Raw genomic sequence first — 17,894 nt, 5'->3', positions numbered from 1 at the left:
CAAACACCAGATAATTTGTTGCCAGCAAGTAAGTTTTTCTGCTATTCAACAAGGTCTTTAAAACTTTTGAGGAGAGAGGCTTTCTTTTCAGTTTCTGCTTAAACACTCAAACATAGGTTTCTGAGTTTCACTGACACATAAAGTTTAGAAGGCAGTAATATACACCCATCCTTTATTTATACACAGATCAGGGACCACTCCTCTTTTCTAGAAGCTATTTCCCTTCTTAAGTGGGCAGGGATCACTTCTCTTTACTAGATGATATTTCCCTTTTTTGGCTTGAATGAGGATCCTCCTTGACCCACTCACTCTCTTAGCCTCTTTTCCAGTCCACAGTCAGTGCATAACCACCTCTTCTTCAACTGTCAGTTCCCAACTGTCATTCCATAACTGACTCAGCAGAATTCCATTTGAACAACCTGTCAGTCAAAGGTTTTCAGGCATTAACCCTTCACAGTCCATCACAGGAGTGCTTCAATTCCCACTCAAAGGGACAGAGTATGTTTCTAGCCCTCAAGACTGCAAGGAAAATAGACCTTAATGTAGCTACAATTTTTTTAAAGCAAAGTGTTTACTGTTTGGTATTTATACTCTTTTTGGTTTTGGTATCTTTGATGTAGTATGTTGTATGTTGTCATTAATAGCTGCAAAGACATGAAGAAATAGATGTGTTGAGGTAGTCCAGTTTATTAGAATCTAGCTTTAATTACTCATATCATCTTAACATGTATTATTTTAATGTTGGCATCTGAGAAAAATTACCCCCATTCTATGTTTGTTTGTCCTTAATGTTTGTATGTTTTTGAAATTTTTTAAAATAAAATTCTATCCCTCAAAAAAAAAAAAAAAAAAGACTGCAAGGAAATGTCTGGCACCCTGAGTACTATCTGCTGAAGGCTCAGAAGTGAGAGGAAATTTGGCAATTCCCAGCAGCCAAAATCCAACCATTGTCAGCCTTGTTTATCTCCTGTCATGCCCAACTAGATTTCTCATGTTATATTGCCCTGTTACAGTTTTACTCCAGCACTTTGTGTTCATGTCCAGTCCCAAGGCTGTGAGAAGGCTCACTGCACATCTGCAGAGCTCTCCCATTCCAGTCCCCCCTCCTACTGCAGAATAAAATGCCCCCTTAAATGCTGTTACTAGGGGACAGCATTTTGGGGAGCATTGGGGGCAACTGCAGGTAGGGAGGAAATGAGAAAGTCATGTTTTGTAAATGGAAAGCCTTCCGTCCATCAAAACTCTCTGGTGGATCCAACCCTATGCTTGGTTTGCAACCACGAAATAATTCCTGCCCAGCTAAACCCTGCAAATACAGCCTAAATTCTAGTCGGGCAGGGATTTGGAGGCACCCAGTAGGGCAACTGGTAGTTAAAGGCAGGAGTATAAATGAACAAATATCATGCTATACTATTTTAAAAGTTAGTATTTTGTGATAACATTTTTGTTGATATAGGAAAAACTAAATATTTGACACTAGTGTGTGCGTTTTTACTTAAATGTGGGAGGTGGGGTGCCCTATAAGATCGTTGATACAAGAGAAAAGGGAGTAAACCGGATGGTAATTTGACAGGTAGCAGGCTCATTAGAAGAGTCTCTTGGATTTACAGTGACGGGAAATGCAGAAAATATAGGACCTTTTAAAAATCATTTGTCTTGCTCCAATTGCTCACAGTGAATATTTGTGCAATGTATGCAGAGGAAACTGTCATATTTCACAGCAACCGGCAGATATTCTCAGAAATCAAGAACTGTGAGCTAATAAGGTACAAAACAATGCAGACTCAGCGGACAGCAACTTGGCATTCATGGGCTGCATTCGAAAACAATGAAAAATAGGGATGTTTGCTAAGTGCTGTGGTGCAGCACTTCACAGCTTACTGTTTGGTGGTGTTTGGTGCTGGGCTGTTTCTTTGAAAAAAAGGAGGAAGGAATGATGGATAAGGATGCTGAGTGTATGTTTGCCTGTGTTTGCCTACCTGATGTACACTTTAGCACATTCCTGGAAAGAACCATGGTAGAGAGTAAAGGATGTGGGTGATATGAAAGACCTCACTGCCTGAGACCCTGGAGAGTCGCTTGCCAGTCTGCATAGACATTCGTGTCCTTGATGGAGCGATGGTATTAGTATAAGGCAGCTTCCTGTATGTCTTGAAGTTGGCTTCAATATGAATGCCTTCAGTGCCATCCTAAGCAGAGTTATACCCTTCTACGCCCACTGACTGCAATGGACTCCAAATGGTGTAATCCTGTTTAGGATTTAATGGTTTACATCTCACAGCGGGCTGTCGAACAGAAAGTCTATTTTCACCATCGCCTGCTCTAAGTCTTGATCCATTAAATGGTGTGATAAGTTTTATGATGCATTGCGAGACTCTTCTGCCTGGATGGGTGAGAGAGAGCCGGGTGTCTCCCACATATAATGTGCTGCATCACATTCTTTATGGCTCACTGCAGGTATCTCAGGTGGCATGAGTGTGCCGAACGTGGGATGCTGGAAGATGTAGCAAGGCCTGTTGTTGAATTAACCATTGCACATACTATGGCAGTGGTGTGGCTATTCCACCTTCCATTTCTCCGCTGTTATAGTGGTCCTCTATTGATACTGTCACCATGTAAGCAGAGCAGTAGATCACAAGCTTTGACTGCTACAGAGCACAGGTTCAAACCCTGGCACCTCCAGTTAAAATGTATGATGCAGCAGAGCAGGGAAAGATTTCTCATTGCCCGGATGTTGGAGAGCTCCTAACAGAGTGCAAACTTGATGGATCAATGGTCAGACTCATGCAGGGTCGGCCCGTCATAGAGAATTTTTAGGCAGCAGCCTAGAGCGGTCCCTTACCCCAGGGGCCAGCCGCCCCACCCCTCCCTCACCTAAACAGGGTAGGTGACGTTGATGCAACCCTGCGCGGCAGCGGCGGTGGAGAGTGGCTTCCAGGCACGCTCCTCCGGGGACTCCGCCCCGCACTCCAGCGCTGGCCTCGGGCAGCAGAGCCTCCCTGCTGCTGCGCGCCCGCCAGCCGACGCTATGCTGGGCAAGGACTACATGCTGGCCATCATCCTGGTTGACTGCGATGCCTGCCCCTGGTGTGGGAGAGGGGGGCTTGGGGGGTGCCCCTCCTGGGAGGAAAGCAAGCAAGCAGTCGGGCTGAGGCCACCCCCAGCGGCACCTGTTCCCTTCTTCCCTCTTCTTCTTCTTCCTTGAGGCCATTGTGCTGGGGTGGGGGTGGGCACCAGAAGATTGGTGGGCGCACCGGGGGGGGGGGGCGCCAGAAGGTAGCCTCGCCTAGTGTGGGGAAAAACCTGGAGCCAGCCCTGGACTCATGAGCTAGGGCGGGGTCACATTTTGGCAGTGAAGCATCTGCTTCGCATGCAGAAGCTCCTAAGTTCAGTTCCCACCACTTGCAGTTCAAAAGGGTCATTTATTAGATGGTGTGAAAAATGTCTGCCTGACACCTTGGAGAGCCGCTGCCAGTCAGAGTAGACAATATTGACTTTGATAGACCAAGGCTCTGTCTCAATAAAAGGAAGCATTATGTGCTCATGGACCTCTTCAATTGGAAATCCCACCCCAGCCTACCCTGCCACTGCCTATTCCTTTCTCTGGTAGATTGGTACCTGTACAGACACGATGCTGTCAACCCTATGCAGCATCCGTGCTCTCAGGGGGTAGAAATAAATGCCATGGAAACCAAGAGTCTGGTTTCCTGGAAACATGAAATGAACTGAATGATACCTCTGCAGTTGCAGGTTCCCAAACCTCTATGGGCTGAGATAACATTGGTGCACTTGTTAAGGGGGCAAAAAAGGATGGAGAATGTGTTTAGGTTTTCCTGTGCCTGTCAGTTCTCTCCTATGAGTGTCCCATTTTGTCCCCTTCCCAGAGGTTCATATCAATCTCTGAACCTGTCTGTGGGGGATAGTAGTGGGGGGTTCATTTTCAAGGGAGGGCTCAAAGGGCACTAGAAGGACTACCCATCTGCTGATTCGCCCCCACAAATGTCAGCCCTAAATTAGTTAGGTTTGTTCTTCACCATGTGGTTACCTCTTGGCATATATTTCCACCTTAAGGGGCAAACTAGGCCTGATGGCAGGAGACCTATAAGGGGTTCTCCAGCTTGGCTTCATTTTTTAGGCTTGAACAAAGTTGGGGGGGGGGTTGGACAGATTAAGCTCTTCTCCTTTTCCTGAATCTGAAGGGACAGTGTGCAACTACTAACAGGTCTACTACTAACAGGTCTACAGTGAAGATAATTTGTATTAGGGAAATGGCACGGGAGAAACATTGGCTCTCCCCACATGATTGGAATTCCATCCCTGCCCCCATATTATCCATTCACAGATCTCCCATGGTCACTTCTCAGTTTGGCCCTCAGGTAACCAATAAAAAGTGAGGGTGGGATACCTTCTATACCATGTTGGCTCACATAGCTGTCTAGGTCTGTGCCCCCACCTCAGTGGGTCAGTGGGGAAAACAAAAGTATTATGCCAAAAACCATATTCCTAAATTTGCATTCTCCCCCCAACACACACTTTATGGGGAAAATTAATCCAGATTCTCCCCATCACTTGTGAACGCAGTGTAAGCAGGACTTTTTTCCCTGGGGGAATGCACAAGAAAGGAGTTCCGGAACCTCTTTGACAAAATTCTTTTTAAAACGTTTAAAAGTTCATGAGTTTTCAGTATACAGATTGAAAACTTCATTTCCCTCTTGAGAGTTCCGGCACCTCGTTCCCCCCCCCTAAAAAAAAGAGGCCCTGAGTGTCCCCCCCTAAAAAAAGAGGCCCTGAGTGTAAGTGTACACTGAATTGCTGAATGACCTTGGGCCAATAACAGTTCTCTCTCTCAGACCTCTCTCTCAGCCCCACCTACCTCACAAGGTGTCTGTTGTGGGGAGAGGAAGGGAAGGCGATTGTAAGCCCCTTTGAGACTTCTTAGGGTAGAGGAAAGTAGGGTATAAAAACCAACTCTTCTTCTTCTGAATGGGGTGGGATCCTCCTTAGCAGTCTTGTATACATGTGGGCTTTTGCCGGTAGGTGTTGGGGGCTTTGTGCTTTGGCGGAACACAGAGCTGCCTCCTCCTCCCGTGAAATTATTTATGATGTCATTAATACCCTCTCTGGGACTATTTGCAAAATGAATCGCTCTTCCCGGCTGGGATTGCGGCTGCAAAATGAATTTATCTGGCTTTCAACACGATTGATAGATTCCCCCCCCCCCTGAAAAATTCAGCGTATTAAAAGAAATGACAACAGGAGGCAGTAAAAAAAAAGGGGAGAGAAAGAAGGCTAATAAAAGGGGGCGGGAGATCGATAGAGAGACAAAGGAGCTGGCGGTTCTCCCTTTCGGGAATCGACATTACTTAAAATTCATGAGCAGCCGTCAAAAACAAGCCTGTGAAATAACTTAACAGAGAAAATCCTAAGAAATGGGGGGTGACGGTGGAAAGGTCAGGCTGTCGTTCTGTTATTGTGCTTGCTACTGAGCCAGCAAGAACTCCACGATTCTCGCTAAGGGGGATAGAAATGGGGGAGCAGAACCATCATCTTCCTCTTTCCTGTTGAATTGGTCCTTGAACACACAAACATGTGAAGCGTCCTTATACTGAGTCAGGCCACCATCGGTCTGTCAAGGTCAGTCTTTACCCTTGTGGTGGTTCACTAGAGTCCCATGCAGAGGTCTTTCACATCATCTGCTACCTTGATACTTTCTAACTGGAGGCCACAGGGATTAAACCTGGGACCTTCTTCATGCAAAGGAGATGCTGTACCATTGAGCTATGGCCCAGCTCTCAAACTGAATTTTACTCAGACCATTGCTGGGCCTGGCCCAATATTGTCTGTTCAGTGGCAGCAGTTCTCAGGGTGTCGGGTAGAGAAAGGTCTGTCTTTACCAACACCTGGTTCCTAAACTACAGATGCCACATATTAAGCCTAGGATTCTCTGCCTGCAGGGGAATATTACTGAGGTACAACACCTACCAAATAGGCCATTACTTAAAGCTGGATCATACATATAGCGGTGCTACCCAACTTCCAATGCACCAGTGACTTTGGGTTCATGGAAGAAACATTGTATACTGAAACTCACATGTACGCTGATCCTATGCAAGGACATTAGGTGCCCTGCCAGATCAGAATAGAAATCCATCTAGTCCAGTGTCCTGTATCCCACAGTAGCTAAACAAATGGTCAAGAAGGCACACAGCAGAGGTACAGAATCCAAAGTAAAAATTTGGGGCCACCCATTAAACCTGATTGGCATGAGGTTAAGGACGAAAAAAAGCTAGTACTTCTTATTAATGTATGGAATTCCCTTCCACAAGAGAAGGTGATGGTGACTAACTCACAGAGTAACTCTCTGATTAAGAAACAAAGCTCAACTGTCTGTTTTCTTCTAAAGTAACAATCAGTTGCAGATGGCTGGGATTTGAATGATAGAGTGATAGGAGAGAGATGGGAGTGCTAAGCCTTTGGCATGCCAGTTTTTCTTTCTTTCTTCTTTTTTTCCCTCCTCCTAAGAATATAAGAAGAGCCCTGCTGAATCAGACCAATGGTCCATCTCATCCAGCATACTGTTTCCACAGTGGCCAACCAGTTGCCTTGGAGAACCAACAAACGACATGGAAGTGGAGGCCTCCTAGCCCTTTTATTCTGAGGTTTGCTGCTTCTGTCTGTGGAGGTTCCTTTAATCACCGTGGCTGGTAGTCACTGGTGGACCTCTCCTTCATGAATCAGTCTAACCCCTTTTAAAGCCATCCATGCTCTGGACTGTCACTACACTTTCAGTGGCAGTGATTCCCACAGTTTAATTACTCGTGCAGTAAAGAAGTGCAACAAAACGTTGTGACCTGGTACTCCTGGGGAAACGGGGGTCCCAGCTAGTTAAATACGCCATATGTGTGTGCGTTCGCTTCCATCAAGTCACTTCCAACTCTTGGTGACCCTATGAATTAATGACCTGTAAAACATCCTGTTGTTAACAGCCTTGCCTCAGGTCTTGCAAACTGAGGGCTGGGGCTTCCTTGATGGAGTTAATCCATCTCATCTTGGGTCTTCCTCTTTTCCTGCTGCCTTCAGCTTTTCCGAGCATTATTGCCTTTTCCAGTGACACGTCTTCTCGTCATGTGACCAAATAGCCTCAGTTTAGTCGTTTTAACTCCTAGGGAGAGTTCAGGCTTGATTTCATCTGGAACTAGGGTTGCCAAGTCTGGTTTGGAAAATACCTGGAGACTTTGGGGGTGGAGCCAGGAGAGGGCGTGGTTTGGGGAGGAGAGGGGCTTCAACATAATACAGTGCCATAGAGTCCACCCTTCAAAGCATCCATTTTCTCCAGGGGAGCTAATCTATGTCAGCTGGGGATCAGTTTAAAAAGCGGGAGATCCCCAGGCCCCACCTGGAGGCTGGCAACCCTATCTGGAACCCACTGATTTGTCTTTTTGGTGGTCCACAGTAATCTTTGGAATTCTCCTCCAGCACTTTCTTCCTGCCAGCTCTCTTCATTGTCCAACCTTCACACCCATACTTAGTAATGGGAAATACTATGGCATGAATTAACGATCTTGGTTGCCAGTGACACATCCTTAAACTTAAGGATCTTTTCTAGCTCTTTCATGGCTGTCCTTCCCAGTCTTAATCTCCTTGGCTGCAGCCTCCCTTTTGGTTGATAGTGGAGTCAAGGAATAGAAAATCTCTCTTTTTTGGTATTTTTTGATTTTTTCATGTGTGTGTGTGTGAGTGACTGTGTGTGCACCTGGAAGTCATGGCGACCTCTGGTGAGTGACCCCTACTGGGGGCCTGGAGGATATTCGGAGAGGTGACTGAATAAAGCCTGCCCCTGTCCTCCTGACTGCTGGTATTCCAAGGAGGTCTCTCGTCCAAGTGCTTGCCAGAGTTGACCCTGCTTACCTTCCCAGATCTGATGAGATCAGGCTTCCCTGGGATATCCAAGTCAGGGCAAGGAATAGAAAATCTTTAATTATTTCAATTTCTTAATCATCAACGTTAAAGTTATGTTAAAGTTGATTGTTCTGCCCACTACTTAGAGGAATCTGTAGTGACCAAACTCTACCCCACAGCAACTGTCTACCTATCTGGCAGGACCTGCCCTTCTGGCCCCTCAACCCAGGGATCCATCCTACAACCAAGGCAGACCAGCAGACATGCTACTCTGAGCCCTCCAGCAAAGCTGGCTCCTAACTGCTGGAGGCAGGCTGAGGGAGAAGGAGGCACCCAAGGATGAAGTCTGCTGGCAGTAATGGCTGTCCATTGTCCAGCAATGGCTGGAAGGACCACTTAGTGATCTGGAGAAGTCAACATGGTTTTGTCCCCAACAGATCTTGTCAGACCAACCTGGTTTCCTTCTTTGATCGTGTGACGAACTTACTGGATCGTGGGAACTCTGTTGATGTGATCTACCTGGATTTCAGTAAAGCTTTTGATAAGGTTCCCCATGACATTCTGGTGGGCAAACTGGAAGACTGTGGACTGGACTATAGGACAGTTCAGTGGATAGGGAACTGGTTAGAGGACCACACCCAAAGAGTGGTGGTCAATGGAGTTTCATCAGATTGGAGGGAGGTGTCCAGCGGGGTGCCTGACAGGGCTCGGTTTTGGGCCCGGTACTTTTCAATATTTTTATCAATGATCTGGATGAAGGGGTAGAAGGGCTACTTATTAAATCTGCTGATGATACCAAATTGAGAGGAGAAGCAAACACCCAAGAAGATAGAGTTAAAATTCAACAAGACCTGAATACTCTGGAGAAGTGGACAGTTGCAAACAGGATGCAATTCAAGAAAGATAAGTGCACAGTATTACATCTGGCCCACAAAAATGTCAAACACAAATACTGGATGGGGGATACGTTTCTGGGGAGTAGTGTATGCGAAAGAGATCTTGGGGTAAGGGTGGACTGTAAACTAAATATGAGCAGTCAGTGTGATGTGGTGGCAAAAAAGGCAAATTCAGTCATGGGTGGTATTAAAAGGGCCATAGCATCGAAATTGGAGGAGGTTATAGCCCCTCTGTATACTGCCTTGGTCAGGCCACACCTGGAGTCCTGGGTGCAGTTCTGAGGCCTCACTTCAAAAAGGATGTGGACAAAATCACGAAGGTGCAGAAGAGAGCGATGAGGATGATCAGGGGTCTGGAGACTGAGCCCTACGAGGAAAGGCTAAGGGTCTTGGGAATGCTCAGTGTGGAGAAGAGGAGATTGAGGGGGAACATGATTGCTCTCTTTAAATATTTGAAAGGCTGTCTTTTGGAGGACGGCAAGGAGCTGTTCCAGTTGGCAGCAGAGGATAGGACCTAAAGCAATGGGTTTAAATTACATGCAGAAAGGCATCGGCTGGTTATTAGGAAAAACGTTTTAACAGTCAGAGTGGTTCAGAGGTGGAATCAGCTGCCTAGCGAGGTGGTGAGCTCCCCTTTACTGACAGCTTTCAAGAAGAGGCTGGATGAATATTTATCAGAGATTCTCTAGGCTGGTCCTGCAGTGGGCAGGGGGTTGGACTAGATGGTCTGTATGGCCCCTTCCAACTCTATGGTTCTATGATTCTATGGAACATCAAGCTGACTGGGGGAGAGGTGGGGATGGGGTACACTTGTGCCCCAAGATGCAGAAGTATTGCAGCTGGGGGAGCAGAACTTGTTCTCTGGGTGATGCCTGTCAGTTGAGCATTCTGGATAACCAAGTGCCAGATAACAGAGCTTCTGCTGTGCTTCGTTTTGTCTGTCCTGATGCTATTGCTCATCAGCTTCGCTGTGTGCCTCTGAGTTCTACTGTCAGGGGAGAAAGAGCAAAAGCTCTCTCTATCTGCTTTCTCCACCCCATGAATAATTTCTATAAATATCATATCCTCTCTTTAGCTGACTTTCATCTAAACCAAAAAGTCCCAAACTCTCCAGCCTTTCCTTACAGGAAAGGTGCTCCATAATTTTGGCTGTCCTCTTTTGTAGTTTCCCCCAGATCTGCTGTTTTGTTTTCAGTTCCTCCCCTTTCAATGACACAATGGAGTTTGCCTTTTTTCACCACTGCCCCACATGAGTTGACATTTTCATGGTTGTCTTCATCCAGTGAAACACCCAGGTCTTTTCCCTTCTCACTCTCGGCCAGCTCAGACACCTTCAGTATATATTTAAAGTTAGAGGGGATTTTTGTTCCAGTGTGCATTACCTCACACTTACCAGCAATGAACTTCCATTTACTATGTTGCCCACTCACTCAGTTTACAGAGATCATCTTGTTATTCCTCATAATCTCATCATCATTCCTCCTCATCGTTTTGTATTACCTGCAAATTTGGCCACTACACTGCTCATCCCCAATTCCCTTTATGAACAAATTTTAATTTATGACCAAATGAAATAGCACTGGCCCCATCCTCATGGGATCCTACTGTTCACTTCCCTCCACTGCGAGGACTATCTGTTTACTTCTGCTGTCTGGTTCCTTTCCTTTAACCAATCTTTAATCCATACGAGGACCTGCCCTCTTATCCCATGACTGCTAAGCTCACCCAGGAGTCTTTGCAGAACAACCTTGTCAAAAGATTTTTGGAATTCCAAGTATATGATGTTTACCACATCACCCTTATCCATATGCTTATTAAAGTGCTTAGAGAACTCCAGGAGGCTGATGAGAGCGGATTTCCCTTTGCAGAAACCGTGCTCGATTTTCCCTCAGCAGGCTTTGTTCCTCTATGTGCTTAATAATTCTGTGTTTAACAGCAGTTAATTTACCTGTAGACATTAGGCTGTCCCTGGCCTGGATAGTCCAGGCTAGCCCAATCTCATCAAATCTCAGAAGATAAGCAGGGTTGGCCCCGGCTAGTATCTGGATGGGAGACCTCCAAGGAATATCAGGGTCATGATGCAGAGGCAGCCAACGGAAAACCACCTCTGAACGTCTCTTGCCTTGAGGACCCCACAGGGTCGCCCTAAGTCAGCTGTGCCTTGGCAGCACTTTCCACCATCAGATATTAGGCTAACTGGCTTGAAATTCCTTGGATCTCCTGTGGACCCCATTTTAAAAACTGGTATAATATTTATTATTTATTTATTATTTATTTATTTATTTATTATTTATATTTATACCCCGCCCTCCCCGGAGGCTCAGGGCGGCTAACAACATATAATTAATAACACAGTAAAACAGTAAAACAATACAAAATATTAAAATTGCATCATAATTTATAACCTATCTAAAACTTTTCATTCCTCTGGCATGGAGGCTGGTTCTAGTGACAGTTGATTTTGGTGACATGCCTGTGGGTGCCAGGTAGCCTTGGTGTTTCCTCTGTGTGTGGCTTTGCCCACACTGCAAATTTTGTGATTGCTTCTGCCTTCCATGGCAGCCATTTTATAGTTGTGACCACCACTCTGTGTTAGAATTCTGGCCCTGCTGGTGGACCTCCGTCATGATGCAGAGGCAGCCAACGGAAAACCACCTCTGAACGTCTCTTGCCTTGAGGACCCCACAGGGTCGCCCTAAGTCAGCTGTGCCTTGGCAGCACTTTCCACCATCAGATATTAGGCTAACTGGCTTGAAATTCCTTGGATCTCCTGTGGACCCCATTTTAAAAACTGGTATAATATTTATTATTTATTTATTATTTATTTATTTATTTATTATTTATATTTATACCCCGCCCTCCCCGGAGGCTCAGGGCGGCTAACAACATATAATTAATAACACAGTAAAACAGTAAAACAATACAAAATATTAAAATTGCATCATAATTTATAACCTATCTAAAACTTTTCATTCCTCTGGCATGGAGGCTGGTTCTAGTGACAGTTGATTTTGGTGACATGCCTGTGGGTGCCAGGTAGCCTTGGTGTTTCCTCTGTGTGTGGCTTTGCCCACACTGCAAATTTTGTGATTGCTTCTGCCTTCCATGGCAGCCATTTTATAGTTGTGACCACCACTCTGTGTTAGAATTCTGGCCCTGCTGGTGGACCTCCTGATGGCACCTGGTTTTGGGCCACTGTGTGACACAGAGTGTTGGACTGTATGGGCCTCTGGCCTGATCCAACATGGCTTCTCTTATGTTCGAAAGTACCCATAGGCTCAAAACGTTTGGGCGCCCCTCTCCTAGAAGTTCATCTTTCAATCTACCCTTCTGTGGGAAGCAGGCATGTGTGTGTGGGGGGGTAATTTTGAATGCAAAAATAGCCTGCCAGGGAAAACTTAGGAGCCTGTCACTATCTTGCCCCAAACACTGCTAGAAATTTCAGTGTCTGAAGGCGGTTTTCCATTTTAAAAAACTGGTCAGATTTTTGTTACATATATTTGCATAATGTGTAGTACAGTGATTAAAATGAATTAAATCCATACAGGAGAAATCCATGAAAATCTTTTAGCCTCAATAACTAAATGGAACCTCCATGTTCAGAGGCAACATAGCTTTGAACACAGAAAGCTTCCCTAACAAGACAGCACTGGTCCATCTAGCCCAGTATTGTTGTTTCTGGCTGGTAGCAACCTTACAGAGTCTCAGGCAGAAAATGCTCTTTCTCCGGCACTTTTCACCTGAGATCTTTTACCTGAAGGTGCTGAGGACTAAACCCGAAAACTTCTCTGTGAACACACATGAACACATTCAGTTGCCTTATAGTAAATCAGACCTCTGGCCCATCGAGTCAGTGTTGTCTACTCAGATTGGCAGTGGCTCTCCAGGATCTGGGATGGAGGTCTTCCACATCAACTATTGCCAGATTGTTTATCAGGAGATGCTAGGGGATTGAACCTGGGACCTTCTGCATGCAAAGCAGATGTGCAGCCACAGGCTTTCAGCAACTATATCTGATGATCAAAGACTGGAAACCTCCAGTGGAAGAGTGCTCTTGCTTTTAGGCTTCGCCTGTGGGTATCCTGGAAATATCTAGTTGGCCACTGTTGGAAATAGGGTGCTGAAATGTCTGTAAAATGGCACCAATGATCTGCAGTACTGCACTAGGAGTGATTATTATGGGTAGGGCTACCAAGTGCAAGATGGGGCCAGAGTTCTCCCAGAATTACAACAGAGCTCCAAACTAAAGATCAATTTTCCCTAGAGGAAATGGGAAGATTATATGGTATACCATAGAGTCTTGGACCAACAGAAGTCCTAGAGTGACATTGCATTCCAGCTGAGCGCTCTCCCCAAACCCTGGCCTGCCCAGGCACTGCATCCCAAACTCTAGGAATTTCCCAAGCCAGAGTTGGCAGCCATGTTTATGGGCCCAAATTAGTATTTGTAGGGAAGGTACGAAGGTCCTTGACAAGTTCAAAGTAAGATATAATTCTGAAAGACTTTATACGAAGCAGAGACAGCTTCAGTTAAGTAGAAGGCTGGCGGAATGACATTGCATTACCGGTCTTGTGTCTCCTTTCCGTGGAGACGAACAACTGTCTATGCCACGCAAGCAGAACAGTAAATAGCTACATAAGGAAATGACAAAAACCACAGCTGCAAACTTTGCAGAGTGATAGACCAGTTTCTACTGCTTTTCCCTCGAGCTTGTTTTCTAGTCTGAACCTCTTTGACCCTAGAAAATTACCTGTGGGGGAGGCAAGAAATAAAGGCTCAGCACCTTGTTCAAGGTCTCTCAGCTCTGAATTCTTCCCTGTCCCCTTTTATGCTTTCTCTTCCTCCCCTTCCCAAACTGAAAAAGCCGCAGCTGGAGCTAAAATGATTCTGGAGGAATTCAGTCAAACTAACACTCTGCTTCACCTTGAGCCTCCAAACGCAGCAGTCAGGACCGTAGATTAGAAAGTAATTTTCATCCAAGCAGGAAGGAGGATGTGTAGAATGTAAGTGGGGGGGGGGGTATGGAGACGGGAAGAAATTTGGGTTGCAGCTTCAGTGGAAGGGCTGGGGGGAAAGTTAGCCTGTTGGCGTCATCTGCTGGAGACAGCTTTGTAAGCAAGCAAGAGTGTGAAAGAGACTGGAAGGTTTCTTGCATTTCAGACGAGGAGCACTTTGAGTCCTAAAGTTGGGCTCTAGGTTGTTGCTGAATATGAAAAGAAAATATTGTCCAGATTCACACAAAGGTTTGGCAACAGAAAACAACCCACCCAGCATTTCTCAGAGAGGTAACCATATTAGTATCCGAGAAAGTATTGTGTAGTGGTTAGAGTTTCACACTATGATTTGGGAGACTCAGGTTCAAATCCCCACTTTGCCATGAAAGCTTGCTGGGTGACCTTGGGCCAGTTACACACTCTCAGTCTAACCTACCTCACAAGGTTGTTGTGAGGATAAAATGGAGGAGAGAATGGTATAAGCCACTTTGGGTCCTCACTGGGGAGAAAGGCAGGGTGTAAACAAAGTCTGTTGGGGCAAAATCAAAAAGGAGTCCGTTACCAATTTACAGGCTAACAAAATTTATTCCAGCGTGAGCTTTCAGCGATTGGAGGTCACCACTTCATCAGGTGCACAAGCTCCCCATCACAAACCGCTGAGCTTGGCATTTCCTGATGTGTTTATTCCACATGAGTTCCTGCCTTTCTTCTGTACTGTAGCTCAGGAGGGCACAAGTGGAGCTCCCAGGAGATCTTCCATCCTTGCAGGCATTGACAGGGTTGCCACCTGCCTGGAGAGAAAAATATCTCGCTCCAATGGGATGTTATTTACCCTGTGATGTTATTTACCTTGGTGACGAAAAAAGCTTCATCCACAGTTTGCCACACATTAAGCCTTTATTGCCATGTGCAATACGCCTTGTATCCCTGTGAGGAAAGTGGACTATAAATAATGTAAATAAATGAAGCAGATATTGAAGGGACAAGACCTTTTTCTCCAGGCCTGTTGGCAACTGTAGACACTGACCATGCAAGCTCTGTTTAGTTTCAGGCAGCTTTTGGAATCATGTCCCCTCACCCTCCTCCCAGGCCTTAGTTGTCAGATTCAGGTCTGCAGATTGTAACAGAAATGGGAAGTCCAGCCATACCAACACCTCATATATTCCTCAGCCAGACCAGAACACGATCCATAATTTGAAAGACTTTGTTGAACTTGAACCTAAGTATGAACTGAAGTTAAAAAAAAATCAGCCTACCAATTCAGAGCAGGGCTTCACTAAATACTCTCCACTTTCAGTTTGAATCAAAGGTAGCCATGCTAATAGGGATCAAGGATAGCCATACTTAACCTCCCCCCCCCATACTTTGAGTGAATGTTCCCTTTTTCCTAATGCTGTTTGCTGCCACTTAAGAGCATAAGAACATAAGATGAGCCCTGCTTGAACAGACCAGTGGTCCATCTAGTCCAGCATCCTCTCTCACCCAGTGGCCAACCAGCTCCTCTGGAGGGCCAACAACAGGACATAAAGGCCGAGGCTTTCCTTGATGTTGCCTCCTGGCTCTGGGATTCAGAGGTTTACTGCCTCTGAATGTGGATGTTCCCTTTGGTCGCCATGGCTAGTAGCCACGGATAGACTTGCCCTCCATGAATCTATCTAATGCCGTTTTCAAGCTGTTTATTCCTATGGCCATCACTACATCCTCTGGCAGTGAGTTCCACAGTTTAATCACTCTCTGTGTTTCTCCTGCTGCTTTCCCCTCTTTCCAAGATGGCCCCATCCAGTCTTGGAGCATGTAGAGAATGGGGTGGTTTCTCAGAATAACATAGCTGATTAGATTTGGTTGCATGATATTAAGGGCAAGTGAAAGCAATTTATAATTTTTAAAACCCCAGAGTTTGCCCTGGCTTCTGTATCCTGTCATCTTCAAGAGAATTCATCAGTCAGCATTGAGGCAGATGGTGTGCGAATGTGCAAGGGAACGGATGCCTTTATTTTTATTCCAGTCTATCTTTCAACAGCAAGTAAAATCCAAGGACCAATTCAGCCAAAATTAGCAATTTCTATGCAAGGGGTTATGATGGAAGGTCTGTAGTTCAGCAGTTCCAGACCCTAGTGCTGCGTGACGGAGTGAGCTCCCGTCTTTGGCCCCAGCTCCTGCCAACCTAGCAGTTTGAAAGCAAGAAAATGCAAGTAGGTAAATAGGTACTGCTTTGGTGGGAAGGTAATAGCATTCCGTGCGCCTCAGCATGTAGTCATGCCGGCCACATGACCACAGAAACATCTTCGGACAGTGCTGGCTCTTCAGCTTGGAAATGGAGATGAGTACCACCCCCCTAGAGTCGGTTTCGACTAGCTTTTGAGCAAGAGAAAACTTTACCTTTTACTTCTCATCAAACTAAAACTGTTACGATACGAAGCCTGTTCCCCAAAAGTAAGCCCACTGAATCCAGTGGTACTTACTCCTGAGAAGAAGTGTGCCTAATAATGCAGCCTGAAAAGTATTCTGCATTGCACCCCTTGTTGTTGTTGGTTTTATGCTCCTTCCCTTTATCCTTCCTCCAAGCTCGTGTCTGTCATTGGTTGAATACAACCTCTTTGCATGTTTGCATAGATACAAGCCTCATGTACACAACAATAATTTTGCCTCACATCTCCTCTGGGTTGGATTTCCAGTCAATGGAAGGCAACATAGGTTGCTGTTCCCCATGCCCCCCCCCAAGTCCTTTTATAGTGGGGACAACTGATCGCCATGTGGGTCTGGCTGGGTCTAGCTGTTTTAAATCCTGCTGATTTCTGTGCAAGGGAGTTAAGCATATGTCCTTCTTGTCACATTAAACTGTTACAATACAGATCCCAGTCCCCAAAAGTCTCTTTCTTTCTCTTCTGTCAGTGCAGCTTTGCTGATGGGAGATAAGAGGGATTGTACCCTCTCATCCCCCCCCCACACACACTGCAGTTTACTGATCCATGTAGCTATTACTCCACACAGATCCTGTCACCCTGGGAATAAACTTTCCTGAAATCCGAAAGAATTGCTGTGAAGCAGGTAAATGCAGGAAAGATCTGTGATCCTATGGAATGCTGGATCCAACCCAGTGTTTGTCAGTGGACCCTGTTTGATTCACATGTTCAACTACTGCTAGAGTGTCCAGGTCTCCTGCCCTACAGGCCAGGTTGCCCTCTGCTCAGTGCCACAACATTGCTTCTTGCACAAACCCAGAAGTGACATCATTCCTTTAGCATGACACTCTAGGAAAACCTCCCCCCCAAAAAACCCTCTATGGTAAAACCACAGCGTTTCAGGGGAATCTTAGAGTCTTGCACCATTCTGGATTCATGCTTGAAGTGATGTTGTGGCATCGGTGTGATGCCTGTTTGCGTATCCCTGCCTCCTAGACCTCTTGCTGGATGCCTGGCTGCCACTCATCAAGTTGACAGTGATTAAGCATCAAGAAGAGATCCAGAGGCTTCTGTGTATGCAGAACCGCTCCATGGAGAAGCATTGCACCTGAGGTGTTATTGAAATTCTAAGGCATTATATCTTTATTGTTGCATTATATCCATGATTGCCCATTTGGAGATACTGCAAGCTGTGGGCAGACACGTTCCAACCAGCCCACAGCTGAACTTCAAGGCAAAACTGAATTGGCAAATGTAACGATTTGACTGACTCATAGATAAAAATGTGTTCGCTTTCCTTCTGTCTTCCCATGGCAGGTAGTGGCTTTGACACTGTTGACAGCTTCTGGGGAAGTTCTGGAGTGCTCCGAATCCATGAATTCTGAACTTCTGCAAGCTGCCCGCGTACACCTGGGCTGTTTGGGTGTCGTCCTCACCGTTACGTTCCAGTGTGTGGCGGAGTTCTACCTGCAAGAGACCACTTTCCCGTCCACACTCAAAGAGGTATCTCATTGTGTGAAAATAACAGCATCAGGAAATCTATCCATTACATCTTCTATCCTGTTTTTTCCCCCAAGGAGCTCAGGGTGGCATGGGCAGCTTTCTTTTCTTCCACTTTATCTGCAGAACAACCCTGTGAGGTAGGCTGAGAGAATGACTGGCCCAAAACCATACAGTGAGGGTAAAAACAGAGGAGACAAATG

At 45.8% G+C, this 17,894-nt stretch overlaps 1 protein-coding gene across 1 annotated transcript in view; it reads left to right on the top strand.

Annotated features, from left to right (window-relative positions):
• Positions 1 to 17,894, top strand: part of LOC107110087 (L-gulonolactone oxidase-like) — a 108,985-nt gene that overhangs the window by 52,178 nt on the left and 38,913 nt on the right. The window contains exon 6 of the mRNA XM_015411167.1: positions 17,509 to 17,694. Coding sequence (XP_015266653.1) covers positions 17,509 to 17,694 — 186 coding nt within the window. The remainder of the gene's footprint in view (positions 1 to 17,508; positions 17,695 to 17,894) is intronic.

The sequence above is a fragment of the Gekko japonicus genome, unplaced genomic scaffold (assembly GCF_001447785.1).
Source record: "Gekko japonicus isolate JY-2015 unplaced genomic scaffold, Gekko_japonicus_V1.1 scaffold7, whole genome shotgun sequence".
Taxonomy (NCBI): Eukaryota; Metazoa; Chordata; class Lepidosauria; order Squamata; family Gekkonidae; genus Gekko; species Gekko japonicus.
Note: the sequence above shows the minus strand (reverse complement) of the source record. Positions and strands in the feature narration are given on the sequence as shown.